The 17,505-nt window shown below is 38.0% G+C and overlaps 1 protein-coding gene across 3 annotated transcripts in view; it reads left to right on the top strand.

Moving 5' to 3' along the window:
- Sntg1 (syntrophin gamma 1) overlaps positions 1–17,505 on the top strand; it is a 482,604-nt gene that overhangs the window by 255,753 nt on the left and 209,346 nt on the right. For all 3 annotated transcript variants that reach the window (XM_087897100.1, XM_087897099.1, XM_087897101.1), the window contains one exon: positions 14,177–14,311. In XM_087897100.1, coding sequence (XP_087753226.1) covers positions 14,177–14,311 — 135 coding nt within the window. The remainder of the gene's footprint in view (positions 1–14,176; positions 14,312–17,505) is intronic.

Here is a 17,505-nt window from a genome sequence, read left to right as displayed (position 1 = left end):
CCTGTTTTGATTTTACAATCTCCATTCAGAAATTAGGTGTAATTCTATTAGGTTTGCATTTATATTATTTGCTCTCTTTCTCTTACAGATTTTTTATTCTTTCTTTGTTCTGTAGTATTAGTGTTTTAATTATTGTGTGGTGACTAGGCTATTTTTCCTGTTCCAATCTATTTGGCATCCTTTAAGATTCTTATACCTTTTTAGACATCTCCTTCTTTAGGTTATAAAATTTTTCTCCTATGATTTTGTTGAAAATATTTTCTGTGTTTTGACCTTTTTTTGTTCTCCTTCTGTTTGCCTTATCACTATAGATTTAATCTTTTCATAGTGTTTCAGAGTTACTGGATACTTTGTATTAGAATTTCTTTTTTTTTTTGACTTAAGTATCCATTTTTTTCTATCACTTTTTCAATGCCGGAAATTCTCTCTTCCATCTCTTGTATTCTGTTCAGGAAGCTTGCCTCTGTAGTTTCTGTTTGAAATAATTTTTTTCAGAATTCACTTCAATTTTTTATTGATTCTATTTCCTTTTACATGTCTTGAACAGTTTTATTCGTTTCTTTTAACTGTTTGTGATTTTCTTGATTTCTTTAAGGGATTTATTCATATCATTTTTAAGGACCTCTTCATATAGGCAGTTTTAAGATCTTTTTCTTATACTTCAGTTATGTTGGAATATTCAGGTAGTGCTGTGGTAGGATAGCTGGATAAAATGGAAATACGTGGCCCTGTCTCTAATTGATTGTGTTTTTATACTGGGATCTTGGCTTCTGGTATTAAGTCGATTATAGGTCTAGGTACTGATTTCTGGTTTTGTCATTTTTTGGTGGATGTTTTGTTCCTTGGTTTCTGTTTTCTCTCTTGATTTCTAGAGACTGTGATACCTGTACGCTGTCTAGAAGGAAATTATTTTTGGATTTGATCTCATTGAGGATACTGGTTGATCTAAGTAAAACCCAGTTCTGGGCAATGGGAGCTGACAATTAGGAAGGGGGTATGTTAGGAGGCCTGAAGAGGTTCACAGGAGGTAGGAGGGCAGAGTGTTCAACCAAGATGTGTTTATTTAGTCTCTTTTGAATGGGGAAATTGAAAAGAAATCATCCCAGAAGTTCTGCTATTGCGTTGTGAATTAGAATGGGGGCTTTAATTAGAAAAAAAGAAGGAGAAAGATGATCTACAGACAGCCTACCTGCTACAATATCACTCGTGGCCTATGGGTTAGCAAGCGGTTGGGCTAGGATAGAACAAAAGTTTGGAGAGGAATGTTAGAAGTGAGTGACCTGTAAGATGCACAAGAAATGTGGTGAGGGGACCGCAGCTGGTGCCCTGCTCTAGAGCTAGGGATGATTTGGAGGGAAAGGAGGATGGGTGAATGTCTTAAGTTGGCTTACCTCTTTCAATGGTCTGCCTTTCGTGTGTGTTTCCAGGGAATGACTTCTGGTGTTGGAGGGTGGAATAACTGGATGAGATGGGAAAAGAAAGATCGTAGGAGAAAATCTTTGTGATTCAATGGAAACAAGTTCAGCAAGGAAAAGGAGAGTGTCTGAAAGTTTCTAATACAGACAGGGGAATGAGACTGGGGAGATTGAACAGGAGGAGAAGGGGAGGTGTAAATCTGCTTTCATCCTCTTTGTGATTAATTGCTAAATTGTACCTTATCTCATTTTAGATGTTCATTTCTGTTTTTTTTTGTTGTTTATTTATACCTTTTCCTACTTGTTCTGTTGTCTGTGTTCATGCTATTTAATTTTAGTTGTGGAGTTGAGTTTTTTACCCTTTCTGTCGGTTGTGTTGTGTTTGCTCATGTCTGTCAGAGTGGATGATGTCATGGTATGCAAGTAATATTCTCTGCAGAGACTGGTCCTGGAGAGCTGTGCTACAGTTCGGGATGAGTTAGCTTATTAAGTAGAATGGCAAGAGTAAAATAAAATAGTAAAAAATTATAACAGTTCTAGGACACTCTGTTCGTGCCCAACATGGGACAATGTGTGTTTCCCACCTGTCTGGATCTTCAGGACCACAAATCTGTGAGATAGTCTGAAAATCTTCAAACCTCTGCTGATGACTCAAAGGCTGTATTTGAAATGAGTAGTTTCACAGAATTTAAGTGTGCACAAATCATCAAAAAATCAGTATAGCAATTACTTTGCTTTAAGAATATCAAGTATTTCTATGAGATGCGAAGTGTTGTTTAATTATTTGATTATAACATATAACTTGGAATGCTTCAGGATCAATTTAAGTCTCCTCTAAATTATTTTAAGTCTCTCTTTAAGGTGCCGTGTTGCTGTAAATTATATCAGAGTCTAAAATATATTATATAAGCCTATTTACTCTTGATAATTTATATTGACTAAAAGCAAAAACAAATAGTAAAGTCACTGGGATCAGAAATGCTACCAAGGGAAATTAGAGAGATGGCTCAACAGTTAAAATCAGTGGTTCAGTTCCCAGCACCTACACTAGTTTAAAATAATCCCTAACTCTCTTCTAGGGAAGCCGATCCTTTATTCTGACTTCTGCAGTTACCAGGCACTCAAGTAAGACACAAAAATACATATGGACACAATATTTATACACATGAAATAGAAATAAATTTAAAAAATAGAGACTGTTACCAAGTGGAACTGAGGTCTCTTGCTTGTAATGAATTTCAAAAAACCTGATAAAATAGTTTCCATTTAAAAGCACTTTTAGTAGCTAATATTGATTTTTCTTTTTTATTTCTTCTTCCTTTTTCTTTTTGAGATTATATTTTAATGACAGTATTTATCTCTTTCCTTTCCTTCCTTCAGTCCCTCCTATATTACCCTCCCTATTCTCCTTTAAATTCATGGCATCTTTTTTTCATTAATTGTTACAGCATACACACATGTATACACACACATATGTATATATATATTCATAAATATAACTTAAAAGTCCATTAAATGTTACTTGTATTTAAGTTTTTAGGACTGTCTGCTTGACACTAAACAATGAATTGATCTGTTTTTCCCTGTGAAAGGCCACCTATTCTGCTCCCAACTTTACTCAGTCAACCTATAGTTCTTTCTGTAGGGTTGAGGCCACCTGAGATTTTCTCCATACACTTTGGCATGTTCATTGGTGTCCTTGTTTAGCTCATGGTTTGACTGCTGTGCTGGTGAAACACGGATCTTTTGTTGCTTGAAGATACAATCACAATTGCACAGCAAAGTCCATGACCTTTTACCTGTTACCATGACCTGTTACCCTCTTTTCTCCTCCTCTTCTATAATATTCCATGTATCTTAGGTGCAGAAAAGTTTTATAGACATATCAGTTTGGATTGGGCTTTAAAACTCTGCATGTTAGTTGGTTGTGGTTTTCTGTATTGATCTAAATCTGAAACAAAGGGAAGTGTCCTTGCTGAATGGTGAAGAGGACACTTATCTATCAGCATAAGGACAAATTTTTATAGATTGTTGTTAAGGATTATGCTGGTTTAGCACATTAGTAGTTGATTGACTATCCTCCAATAATTGTGACTTTGCCATTACTATGTAGTCAGCTAGGTTTCTATTCCCAGTCATGGTCATTCACCTTCTTTTGCGTAGGTTTAAGTACAATTAGAGAGTTATTATTTACTGCCAAGTTATGTATGTTCCTGCTGTCTCCATGGACTGTTGTGCCATGCTCGTCATTGGTATCATGTATAGGCATCACAGCTGTTAGGACTGTTCATTGCCTTCCTCTAGAAACTTGCATGATCCTTCTGGCACTACAAAGGCAGCCCTCAAGGAGTTCACTTTCGGATCTTCCTCTTTGCTGATTCCATTTGGAGATCCTCCAGGGGCTCTAAAGTACTCTGTAGGGTGTTGCAAGGAACTGCTTGTTCATCCCGGCCTCCTGGCTAGCTTAGCCCCGAAATAACCACACAGAAATTGTATTCATTAAAACACTGCTTGGTCCATTAGCTCTAATTTCTTATTAGCCAGCTCTTAATTTAACCCATTTCTATTAATCTGTATATTGCCATGTGACTCTGGCTTACCGGGTAAAATTCCCAGCGTCTGTCGCTGGTGGCTCAATGGCTTCTTCCTAACTCTGCCTTCTTTCTCCTAGCATGCTATTTAGTTTTCCTTGCCTACCTAAGTTCTGCCCTATCAACAGGCTAAGGCAGTTTCTTTATTCATTAACCAATGAAAGCAACACATACACAGAAGGACCTCCCACACCATTTACCCTTTTCTGTTTAAACAGAAAGGAAGGCTATAACTTTAACATAGTAAAATTCCATATAACAAAACAAGTATTAAGCAACAATTGCAGTTACAATATTTCTATTTACTTTATCTTTTATCATAACTAGGGAAAACTATAACTATTTATCTATTTTTTTTTTGGTATAGACCAAGGAGTTGTATTGATGGATCTATGGTAGGTCTGTTTTTATATTTTGGAAGCTACTCCACACTGATTATCATATTGGATGAACCAAGGGATCGGAGCAAACAGTAGTACTACACAGCTATAAAGCCTGTGATCACAACAATGATTAGCTTAGCAAGATATCCCTAATGGTATAATAGACTGCTTATTTTGTAGATAATCATCAGCTACCTGATTGAATAAAGAGTTTGCTTGATGAAAGAAAATGCATGTCTTTTACCTAGCTAATTGCTCACAGCTGGAGTAGTTGTAGGTGCTAAGTGTCTGTTAAAGCAATTTCCTTAAACTTATGTAGCTTTGAATTATATTTTAAATATTTCTTAACCTCCCCAAATACATGTATTTTCATTCCACATCAAAGGAAAAAAATTAAATAATGAAAAGAAAACAGGGAAATGTACTCATGAACTCTCAAGAATATAGTTGTCTGAACAGACCAACAAAATATGACCATACTGCTAATCATGTCAACTGTCTTAGTTAGGGTTTCTACTGCTTCAATAAAACTCCATGACAAAAAACAAAACAAAAACAAACAAACAAACAACAACAACAAAAACAAAACAACAAAAAAAACCCCAAAACATTTGGGAAGGAAAGGATTATTTCCTTACATTTTCACATTATCATCCATCATTGAATGAAGTCAGGATGGAAATTCAAACAGTGTAGGAACTGGGAGGCAGGAGCTGATGCAGAGACCACAGAGGAGTACTGCATACAGGGTTGGTCCTCATGGATTGTTCAGTCTACTTTGTTTTCAGTTAGGATCACCAGCCTGGGAATCAAACCACGCAAAATTGCCTGGTCCCTTCCCAATCAATCAATAATTAAGAAAATGCCTCTAAGTCAGATTTTATGAAGGAATTTTCCCAATTGAGATTTCATCCTTTCTGATAACTCTAGTTTGTATGTCAAGTTATCATAAGACTAGTCATCACATCAATAAGGTCTCATCCCTGAAAGAATAACTATAGGTGCTCAATGGCATTTGAGAGAGAGAGAGAGAGAGAATCAATTACTTCCATGGGGGAGCTCACACATAGGTGTGTGTGTGTGTGTGTGTGTGTGTGTGTGTGTGTGTGTGAGAGAGAGAGAGAGAGAGAGAGAGACAGAGACAGAGACAGAGACAGAGACAGAGACAGAGAATCAATTACTTCCATGGGTGAACTCACACATAGGTTGACCAACCCTACATGGTTAGGTCTGAACGAATACAGTACGGATAATGTTAATTAAACAATAGCTTTTATATGTAGAAGAGAATGAATTTCAGAAGAAGAATTTAGGCAGAACTGAGGCAAGGTAAGGATGAAAGTAATTTAGATACAGTGCTCATATATGATGTTGAAATATAAAATTTTAAATGTAAATAAATTTAGCTAAGTGTGGTGGTGTATACTTGTATTATTACCACTCAGAAATCATGGGCAGGTGGATGTCTAAATCTGAGGCCAACAAAAGCACAGTAGATTCCAGGACATCCAGGGCTACACAGGGAAACCTTGTTTTAAAAAAAAAACAAGCAAAAATTAGAAAACAAATTTAAACAAGCTGCTTAACCTCTTACATCTCTAACCCTAATGTAGATGGAGACTGATCATTCATTTCTGGCTGCCCAGACCCAAAATAATCACACAGAAGCAATATTAATTAAAACACTGCTTGACCTAATAACTTAGGTTTCTTATTTACTAACTCTTACATCTTAAATTAACCCATTTGTATCATTCTGTGTCTCAGCACAAGGCTGTGGGCTTACTGGGTAAAGTTCTGGCATCTGTCTCCTTCAGCAGCTACATGCCAAAGCAGCTTTATTCATTAACCATTAAAAGCAATACATATGAAGAAGGCCATCCCACATCACCCTAATATCCTTAAGACACTTACCACAGAAGGGTCTGAGACCCTCTCATCCTCTTTCAACATCCCCTGTTCTGTGGCCCGTTGCTGAACCACACAAGCTCAGTATATTGGGCATCTTCTATTTTAATCTTCTGTCATCATATAAGCTGTGTACTTAATCCTTCCAACAACTTTAATCACTTCTCCCTTCATAAAAATCTCTTTAATTTCTCACTATTGCTTCTTCAAATTGTGCCACTTCTTGAACATGATTTCTGCTCAGAATTGCCTAACTCATGTTGCTGTGATGCTTTCCCATCAGCTCTCCTATTCCTTCTTATTTATATATGTATGCTGTAAAATATGTGTGAATACGCTAATGTATTATTGTCTAATTCTATCTGGTCTAACTAGTACCCAGTAATTTAAAAAATAATAATGTGTGTAACTTCAAATGAACTGTAATATTTTTGGGCTAAATTCTCATTGCTCAACATTTGAACTCGACAATTCCTTGTAACTATGTTCTTACTTGTGATTTGCCCCACACACGGCTAACTCCTGATGTGTGAACTTTGATGCCATAAAAAGTTGCCTATTTTTTTAATCTCAAACTTTCAGAAGTTAAAGTGTATTATCAACATCTGTGTTTTCTCTGGAAACTATGTAATAATTAAGGGAATTTTTTTGTACATTGCTTGAATCATTGCTAACAATGGAAATGCAAGGTCAGAGCCCCTCGCACTTTACCTGATGGTTACTTTAGTTTTCGATGTGAAATATTAAATATGTTTTCTTTTTCTTTTCTTTTTTTTCTGAGTTTCTCTGTGTAATGGTCCTGGATTTCCTGAAACTCACTTTGTAAACCAGGCTGGCCTCGAGCTCACTGATACCCACCTGCCTCTGCCTCCCAAGTGCTGGAATTAAAGGTGTGCACCACCACAGCCCAGTGCTTTTTGAGTGCCCTGGGTAAAATTCAGCTCTCATGTTTAAGTTGAAATGTGACTATTTGTGATTATCAATTGTTTTCTTATACAACTTGGAATTTTGGCACCTAATACACTTGCATGGAAAAAAATCAATAGATGTGATCAATTTAGATCACTTCGCTTTGATGTATAATTTTATATGTAAATATTCCCATCTTCTTTAGAGTGTCTTTACATTAACTGGCCAAGATCAAATTGTAAACAAGGGAGGATTTTCCATATGAATGTTTAGAAAAAAAATTGTCTCATATTAAGAGAAAACAAATCTATTCTTGGAGTGGATGTGTGCTCTCTATTTTCTTACTTGAATAACATTGTAGAACAAATTAGTTGGCATGATTTAGTGAGCAGTTTCAATGAGTGTTGCTACTACTGAGGAAAAAATGAAGTTAAGGAAGTTTCAATTAAAAAATGACAAAAGTCATACACAGCAGCAACAGAGTAATCCTTTGTGACAGAAGGTTTTAAAAAAGTGCTCCTCAGCCCATGGAACAGCAAAAATGGCCATCCTACCAAAAGCAATCTTGAAATTCAGTTCAATCTGCATCAAATACCAGCATAATTCTACTAAATTTTGAAGGACAAGCATAAACTTCATATGGAAACACACAAACAAGGATGGATAAAACACCCCTGAGCAATAAAGAACTGCTGGAGGTCTTATGCCCAATCTCAAATTGTACTACAGAGCCACAGTAAAAAGAGAAGCATGTCACTGGCATAAAGACAGACATGTTAATCAATGGAGATGAACTAAAGACAGAGAAAAGCCTACATGCATATGGACACCTGGTTGTTGGGAGAGAAGCCAAAACTACACACTGGAAAAGAGACAACATTTTTTAACAAATGGTGCTTGTCAAATTTGATGACAGAATCAAGAAGAATCCAAATAGATCCATATTTACAACCCTGCACAAAACTTAGCACCAAAGTACTAAGGACCTCAAAAACCAGATACACTGAATCTGATAGAAAAGAAATTGCTAATGGGAGTGCACTCTCGTACAACCACTTTGGAAATCAGTATGGTGGTTTCTCAGAAAAATGAGAATTAACCTACTACAATACCCAGCAGTACCAATCTTGCCCAGAAGTCCCAATCATGGTATATACCCAAAGGATGCTCAGTCATAGTATAATGACATTTGCTCAGTTATGTTCATAGCAGCATTATTCATAATAGCCAGAACCTGGAAGCAACCTAGATGCCCCTCAACCAAAGAACGGCTAAAAAAAAAAAAAAAAAGTGGTACATTTACACAATGGAGTACTACTCAGGTAAAAAACAATGACATCTTGAAATTTGCATGCATTTGTATGGAACTAGAAAAAAACCATACTGAGTGAGGTAACCCAGATTCAGAAAGAAGAGCACAGTATGTACTCAATCATAAGTGGATATTAGACATAAAGCCAAGGATAGTGAGCCCATAGTCTAAGACCCCAGAGAATCTAGGTAACAAGGAGAACGATAAGAGAAACATACATGGATCCCCCTGGGAAGGGGAAATAGACAAAATCTCCTGAGAAAATTGGGACAGTGGGGGGGGAAGGAGGGTGGGAAGGGAGAAGTAGGGGATAAAGGGAGGGGAGGAGAACTTTTGGGAATGAGGTGGTAAAGACGAAGGAAGGACAGAGAGGGAGAGCAAGGAAAGAGGTATCTTGATTGAGGGAGCTATTATAGGTTTAGTAAGAAACCTGGTAATAGAAAATTTCCCAGGACTCTACAAGAATGACCCCAGCTAAGACTCTAAGCAATAGTGGAGAGGGTGCCTGAACTGGCCTTTCCCTGTAATCAGATTGATGACTGCCTGAATTGTCATCATAAAATCTTTATCCAGCAACTGAAGGAAGCAATGGCAGAGATTCACAGTGGAGCTTTGGCTGAACTCCCAACATCCGGTCGAAGAGAGGGAGGAACAATAGTATGAGCAAAGGGGTCAAAATCATGATGTGTATATCCACTGAAGCAGTTTACCTGAGCTAATGGGCGCTCACCAACTATGGCCTGACAGTGGGGAAACTGGTTAGAATAGGACCAAACTAGGCCCTCTGAATGTGGATGACAGACAGTTGCATGCCTGGGGCAAACTGCAGGGCCACTGGCAGTGAGGCCAGGCTTTTTTCCTACTGCTTTTACCGGCTTTGGAACCCATTCTCTTTGGAGGGATACTTTGTTCAGTATAGATATAGTGTGGAGGGCCTTGGCCCTGCCTCAAAGCATTGTACTAGACTTTGTTGACTCCCCATGGGAAGACTTATCCTCTTTGAGGACTGAATGGGAGGTTTTGTGGGGGAAAAGGTGGAGGGGGCAGGAGGAGGGGAGGGAGTGGGAATTGGGATTGGTACGTAAAATGAGAAAAGATTGTTTTAAAATAAACTAAAAATATAGAAAATGGGGAATAGTATTGAACTACTTGGTGCAGGAAAGGGCTTTCTGAATATGATACTGAAAGGAAAATCCCTAAGAACAAGTATTAAATGAAATCTCCTGAAATTGAAAACAAGTTGTATGGCCGAGGATGGCATCATTTGAACAAAACAACAAGAAGATCTTTATGAATTGCACAGATGATAGGTGGTAAAAATCTAAAATATAACAACAACAACAACAACAACAAAACAATTGGACATAAAGAAAACAAAGCCCAATTAAACTATGGGGTACAGAAGTAAACCCAGAGATCTCAAAAGATGAAACACAAATGCATAACAAAGAAGTGTTCAATGTTCTTAGTTTTCAGAAAATGATAATCAAAACTACTGTGAGATTTTGTCCTAAACCAGTCAGAATGGCCAAGATCAATAAAAGAAACAACATGTGACAAGGATATGGGGTAAGGGGTACTTATTCTGTGCTTGTGAGAGTGCAAACTTGCACAGCCACTTTGGACATCAATGTGATGGTTCCTCAGAAAATAAGGAATAGTTCTTCCTCAAGACCCAGCTATATTACTCTTTGGCAAGTGCCCAAAATTATAAATCCTACTTGCTCATCTATGTTAATTGCTGCTTTACTCATAATTGTCAAAAATTGGTAAAAACCTATGTCCGTAAAAAGGATAAATGGAGCAATGAAGATATGGCACATTTGCACAGTGGAATATTATTCAGCTATTAAAAGTGAAAACATGATGTTTGCTGGTAGATTGATGGAGCTAGCAAAAAAATTATAATGAGTAAGTTAACTCAGACACAAAAAGAGAAATATTACATGCATTCTTTTATATGTAGATTTTAGTTTTTAAACCATTGTTATATATGTATATGTATGTACACACACATATTCCTACTGTGGTTAGGTATAGAGTAAGAGATTAGCGAGAAAGGGATGATTTTTCCAGGAACGGTAGATAGAATATATGAATATATAATTATGGAGAGTGGAAAGGGGGTAGAAGTACAAGTATAAAATGGTGATGGGGGAAAGAGCCTAAGAGAAGGAAGATGAGCAGTAACGTCTAACTCTAAGGGTCATTTGTGGAGTCATTTGGAAAGCTATGAGCTTCTTAAATCTAAGGTTCTTTAAATACATGTATAACTGAAAGAAATATAAATGGAGTCACAAAATAATGGCAGAGACACTGCCCCAACGAGGCATCTCACATCTCTGCCTTAAACATTACCGCAACCTAGAGAGAAAGCAGCTCCTAGACGGCCCAGCATATGAAAGAAGTCCATAGTGTCAGCGTACAAGACTTTTCTATCTGAGGGTTTGTGGAAAACAGATACTCACGCACTCTTCTGATGGATTCCTTCTCTGTTCTCTCCAGTTGCCATAGTTTTCTTTCTTGTTCTTCACAGTCAGATATACCCATCAAGATCTCTCAGGCAACACAGGAGTCACATATGAAAGTCACATTCCATTTCAGTAATGTGTCATAAATTGTTCAGTGTAGGGTCATGGTACTGTCAATCTTTTAGCATCAGCTTAGTTAACATTCCCCCAAGTTATTGTTGCCCTTTAAATCTCAGAATGTACTTTCTGCCCTGCCTATAACTCAAGACAATATAAAAGGAAACGTCACTCTTTCTCAGGGAAATGAAGTCAAATTACTTTTTTTTGTAGCACTGACCAGCAAGATCGTCTCTTCCTGCAGTATTTCTGAACAATAGCTGTATTAATTACTGTCCTGGGATAACAATCATACCAAGTAATGAAAGTGTGTGCAGCAATTAGGTTGCTTCACACTTTTAACTCTGGCTCAACAAATCAGACAACTTGGCTATATATCCTTGTAAACTAGATTGAATTTCTAGGAATAGTTTATCTTACAAACCACATCTAGTTTAATGTAAAGCTATTTTGAAGTTTTATATTAGCTAATAGTGCACAGCTCTCCTGGAAGCTGGGGAAAATTCCACCAGTTTCCTTACTGTCAACCTAAGCTGTGATGTAAAACATCTCCTAGGAGTAGCTCGTAAACTTTAACTTTGTATCATTTTTTGAATTCATTTTTATTCGTCAGAATTCTATAGAAGCTAACATTATTGATGTCAATTATGCAATACAGGTTAAGGAGGAATCATCTTCTAGACAATCCACAGATAAAAATGCTCAGTAGATTGTCATGTACTCATGAGACAAATGCACTGTGATACAGGGAGATCTGCAGCACCACAGGTGAAGTTACAGACAAAAGCAGGAGATATTCCAAAGTCTGTAGCCTCGTGGCCTTTCCTGATGAGATTTTCCCTTCAGAAAGTTTTCCTCCTGGTGTGCTGACACCTTGAATATTAGTTGCCATCTGCTGTTAATAATGCATGGCTCGTGGCAAAACATACAGTGTCAGGATTGGTTTATATAAATACTTAGGTGTTGGCCAAAGAGATCCCATGGAAACCCCTAACAACTTGGGCTATTGTCAAGGTTGTTAGTTGCTCCCCACTAACTGAGGGTAAGGCTCTATTGTTGAAGAGGATATTTGTATTTCTTCTTGAACATAGAGAAGAGTAGTTGAGCTGGGGCTTAACTATAGCCTTCATCTCTGCTGACTAATATTCATTGAACTGGAAGGTACTCTGCATACTGACAGAGGAGAAAACTAATCAACAACCCACCTACAAATCTTTCAGTCTACAGAAGTGACCTATTTGTAGCCTAAGGCCTTATAAATGTGGGTGTAACTAACCACTCTCAGTTTGGATTTAAAGTCCATTCTGCAAGATGAAGCCCATAATGAGGGTTGCTTGGATTGCTAAGAACCTGAGACTAGATGGTCCATGGACCTAGGCAAAACCAAGTACTGCTGAAGTAACATAGCAATAAAATGACTCCTTAGTGATATTCTACTACACCTGTAGATCATAGCTTCACTCAGTCGTCATCATAAAAGATTTCTCTTGTAGTAAATGGGAACTCTTGCAGAGACCCGCAACAAGACAATGTGCAGCAAGTGCAAGGGATTCAAGACACTGGTTCCAGAATTAATCAGGGGGCTATGTGGAAAGGGAGGTGGAAAGACTGTAAGAATTAGAGCAGCTAGATTGCTTCCTGAAAGAGTGATTTCCAGACATTGTTGCTGCCACCTCGACCAGCAAGGACGTCGCGACACCGGAGCTCTTCTTGCATGCACTTTTATTCAGGACCTTTTACAAATGGCTTCTCTCACTTCTCTCCCCGGGGCAGCCCTCTCCCAGCCCTTATATAGCCTATGGTCGCCTATCCCGGAGTGCCATGTGGACATCGCCCATAGGCTCAAGCATACACAAGCAACATACGATCATAGCAAGTTACAGGCCATAACCATAAGAGGAGTTGTTTGTCACAGAGAGCAAATTTAATTCTTTGTGCAAAAAATGAACAAATCCATCTGTTTACCATGACCCCCACAAAAGAGTAATATTGGAAGCACCAATATTAAATGTTAAATGTATTTGTATAAATACTATAAGACATTCTTGGGAAACAGACCAGCTAATGTCCATGTATAATCTTATTCCAAGATTAAGCTGGGTATTATTTATTTAACTACATACTCTCATTAAGTAAGATGAGTGCTTCCTGGATACTAATTCATTGAGCCAAGTATGACCAGAAATTATTAAATAAAAGGATCAGCTTTTGACATAATCTTTGTTCTTATTGTCTTCTTGATTCACAATCAGATGAGAAAGGACAAATTTAAAAGTATTCAATCTGTTCACACAATTCCAAAAAATGTGTCAAGCAAAAATATGAGATTTAAATAAAACTTTCCTAGTTTATAGTAAATCTGTCTATAAATATTTCCATTCATCCATATAGTTTTCAAATCTTCCTCTTCACTTCTTTATAGATTCAAAACTTTTTGTGTGTGTGTTCTCGAATGCAAACATGAATATGTGCTCACAACTAAATGTGATAACATAGTAGAAATCTAAGAAAACCCTAACCATGTTATTTCAGTTTTGAATTTTATATCAGAGACAAAAAGTGACTTAATGCTCACTAACTCAAGGATGAGTCATAGAAACCAGATTTACAGAATTGTTCTTTCTTATCTTTCTTTGGGGAGTAATCAGAGTTACTTGGAATTTATTAGGCACTTGCACATGGTCCTGAATATACGTACACCAAACTAAGACTTACAAACATTAAAAGGTTGAACTCCATGCAATATAAAATAGATCTCAATGTACCTATTACTTTCATATTTTAACTTTTAATATTTCCATCATTTCTCGGTGTAATGAAGCACTTTTGATGCAGTCTTTCCTTCTGTGTCTTAGTGTGGTCTCTCTAGCATATCCTCAGTTATCTATACTTCTGTATTGCTCGAAGTTATTATCCATTCTTTAGCACATCTGTAAAGTCATGTATGGGTAACTGGAAGCATTGCCCTTGGCTCGAAAATGTTACCCATCACACTTTGCTGTCAGTAGTTCTGAGAATCATAACCCATGATTTGAGCATTTTTCTCTTTCTTCTTCTTTTTTATCTAAAGTCGAAGACAGGGGTTTGCTTGCTACAAGATGGTAATCAGGAACCTTTTAAAGTCCGGCTGCATCTTGCCAGAGATCTGCTGATGCTACAGGAGCAAGACGTTCTGTGTGTGTCTGGTGAGCCTTTCTATTCTGGTGTAAGTACCTCTTCCTTTGGCATTTTCTGCTTGTGCTTTTTGATGACGAAAATGCTTCTTCAAAGAAAATGTGGAGCATAATTTCTCTCACTTTGGAGCTAGTCAATGGTCCTGTAGGTAATTTGTGTTCACACTGCTCAGTAAACTATGTCCCTGTCTAAGGACATTGATTATGCCACGACACACTATAGAGCCTTCTTTCTTTATCTACTCAGTCCTTGCTCTCATATAGCAGGAAATGCAATCTGTATTTTTCTGATTATGAAAGAGTACAGGGATAGTTTTCAACTATGCATTCTAATGCTTTTGGTCCTGAGCGTATCAAGATAATACCACTCAGGATTGGTGCTGAATGCGATGGTAGAAATCATTTCCCAGTGTCCTTGAAGAGAGAGATTCAAGGCACTGCTCACTGAGTTCAATTAAATTGTTTTGCCCTTGACTGCAGCTGAACGAGTATGCAGACCTTCAGGTTAGAATCATACAAGAGCAGTTACCAATGGGCACTCACTGTTCGAACACATTTGTGAAGCTCTCCTGAGTCTAGCTTCAAGAGAAAAGCAAAAATATAAAATGTTTTATAAATCCAATTGGTATACCTGTTAGTACCACATCACATTATACAAGACATCCTTAACTCACATTTTATTTAATTTAATATTTTTAATATACCACAGACTTTATTATAAAATATAAAATCTCTCTCTTTTTTTTACTTTTTTTTATTAAATTATAAAAGTTTCCATTTCAGCCCCACCTCCCAACACCCTCCCACTCCCCCCACTCCCTCTCCTCCTCCCTCTACATCCCCTAAAGCAGTCAGGGTTTCCTGCCCTATGGGAAGTTCAAGTTCCTCCCCCCTCCCTCCAGGTCCAGGGAAGGTGAGAGTCCAAACAGACTGGAGCGCCAAAATCCAGTATATGCAGAGGAAGCAAGTCCCAGTGTCATTGTCAATGGCTTTTCAAAAAGGCTCCAGGCCAGCCACATTTAGAGAATCTGGTTGGATCACGTCCTCGTTCAGTCCCAGTCCAACAGGCCTTGGTGAACTCTCATTATATCAGTCCCCTTGTATCAGTGGGTGCTCGCATCCCTCGCAGTCCTGATTACTTTTTTTATTTTCTTCATCCTTCTGCTCCTCATTTGGACCGTGGAGTGCTCAGTTCGGTGTTCCAATATGGGTCTCCATCTGTATCGCCATCCAACGTCGGATGAAGGTTTCCTCTGCCCTTGCCTTCTTTGCTCACTGTTCTCTTTCCTTCTGCTTCTCATTTGGACCTAGGGAGCTAGGTCCAGTGTTCCAATGTGGTTCTCCGCCTCCATCTCCATCCATCACCAGATGAGGGTTCTATGGTGACATGCAAAATATTCATCAGTATGGTTGTGGGTCACGGCCGGTTCAGGCACCCTCTCCTCTGTCCAGAGAACCATCTGGGGATCTCTCCTTGGACCAGGGATCCCCTTTATAATCAAGTCTCTTGTAAACCCTAAAATGATTCCCTTAGTTGAGGTATATACTTGCCTGATCCCATATCCATCCTTCCTCCCTCCCCCCCCATCCCAGTCCCCCGATCTTTCCCCAATCCTCCCCTACTCCCTTCTCTCTAACCCTCTCCCTTTCCATCAACCCTCCCACCCCCCCATACACCCGAGGTTACCTGGGACTCTTGTCTATTTCCTACCTCCTGGCGGATAGTTAAATAATCTTCATCAGGTTCATCTTCTTATTTAGCTTCTCTAGGATCACGAATAATAGGCTCAAAGACCTTTAATTATGGTTAGAATCCACTTATGAGTGAATACATACCATGTTCCTCTTTTTGGGTCTGGCTTACCTCACTCAGTAAAGCGTTTTCTATTTCCATCCATTTGCATGCAAAATTCAAGATGTCATTGTTTTTTACCGCTGAGTAAAACTCTAATGTGTATATGTTCCACACCTTTTTTACCCATTCTTCTATTGAGGGGCACCTAGGCTGTTTCCAGGTTCTGGCTATTACAAATAGTGCTGCTATGAACATAGTAGAACAAATGCTTTTGTAGTATGTTAGGGAATCTCTAGGGTATATTCCCAAGAGTGGAATTGCTGGGTCCTGAGGGAGGTTGACTCCCAGTTTCCTGAGAAACCGCCACACTGATTTCCACAGTGGCTGCAAAAGTTTGCATTCCCACCAACAATGGATGAGTGTTCCCCGCATTCCACATCCTCTCCAGCATAGGCTATCATTGGTGTTTGTGAGTTTGGCTATTCTGACAGGTGTAAGATGGTATCTCAAAGTTGTTTTGATTTGCATTTCCCTGATCACTAAGGAGGTTGAGCATGACCTTAAGTGCTTTTTAGCCATTCGAAGTTCATCTGTTGTGAATTCTCTGTTCAGTTCAGTACCCCATTTTTTAATTGGGTTAATTAGAGTTTTAAACTTTTATTGAGCTCTGCATTTTTCTCTGCTCCCCTCCTGCCTTTCCTCTCCCTTTCAATCCTCTCCCAAGGTCCCAATCCTCCCAATTTACTCAGGAGATCTTGTCATTTTTACTTCTACAAGTTTGATTGTTAAAGATGACTACCTATTCACCTGTATTTCTTAGTTATATATTACATTTTAAAAGGAACTACATAGGTACAATGCCTTAAACAAGAGTAGAAATATGTATATATATTAAATTTGTATCAATATACACAAATTCATACCAATGTAAAATATTTGAGGCTAGTAGTAATTTTGTAATTGAAAAGTAGATTAAATAATATACCTTTTTAAGCTATCATTCCCATATCTTATTTTTTCATTCAGAAAGAGATCCTGAAATCCAAACTCTCTTGCTTAGTTTCCTTCATATCATGACCAGTAATAATTTGCAACAAATCCACCTAAATGATGACAAACATCCATAACCCACTGAATGACTATAAACAACCCAGACTACCTCTTGGGTAGGTGGGTATCAAGTTCTTAAAATTATGACCTACTATTTGGGTTTGACAGCATCTTTGGAAGACCCTGAGAAAATTGAGATAATGGACAAGTCCCAGGATAGCTAATTGTTTCATTTGTTGTCCAGTATCTCTGTAATGGGAAAGTCCATGGTTTATCTAAAATCCTGCCTAGAATAGTCTGTGAAGCTGAACCATCTTAGCTAACTTCTCTGAAGGTTCCCAAACAGTTTGTAGTACAAAAGTGATAATTGGGTGGTGTTTG

This window comes from Myodes glareolus, chromosome 16 (assembly GCF_982192425.1).
Source record: "Myodes glareolus chromosome 16, mMyoGla1.1, whole genome shotgun sequence".
In the NCBI taxonomy this organism is placed as follows: Eukaryota; Metazoa; Chordata; class Mammalia; order Rodentia; family Cricetidae; genus Myodes; species Myodes glareolus.
Note: the sequence above shows the minus strand (reverse complement) of the source record. Positions and strands in the feature narration are given on the sequence as shown.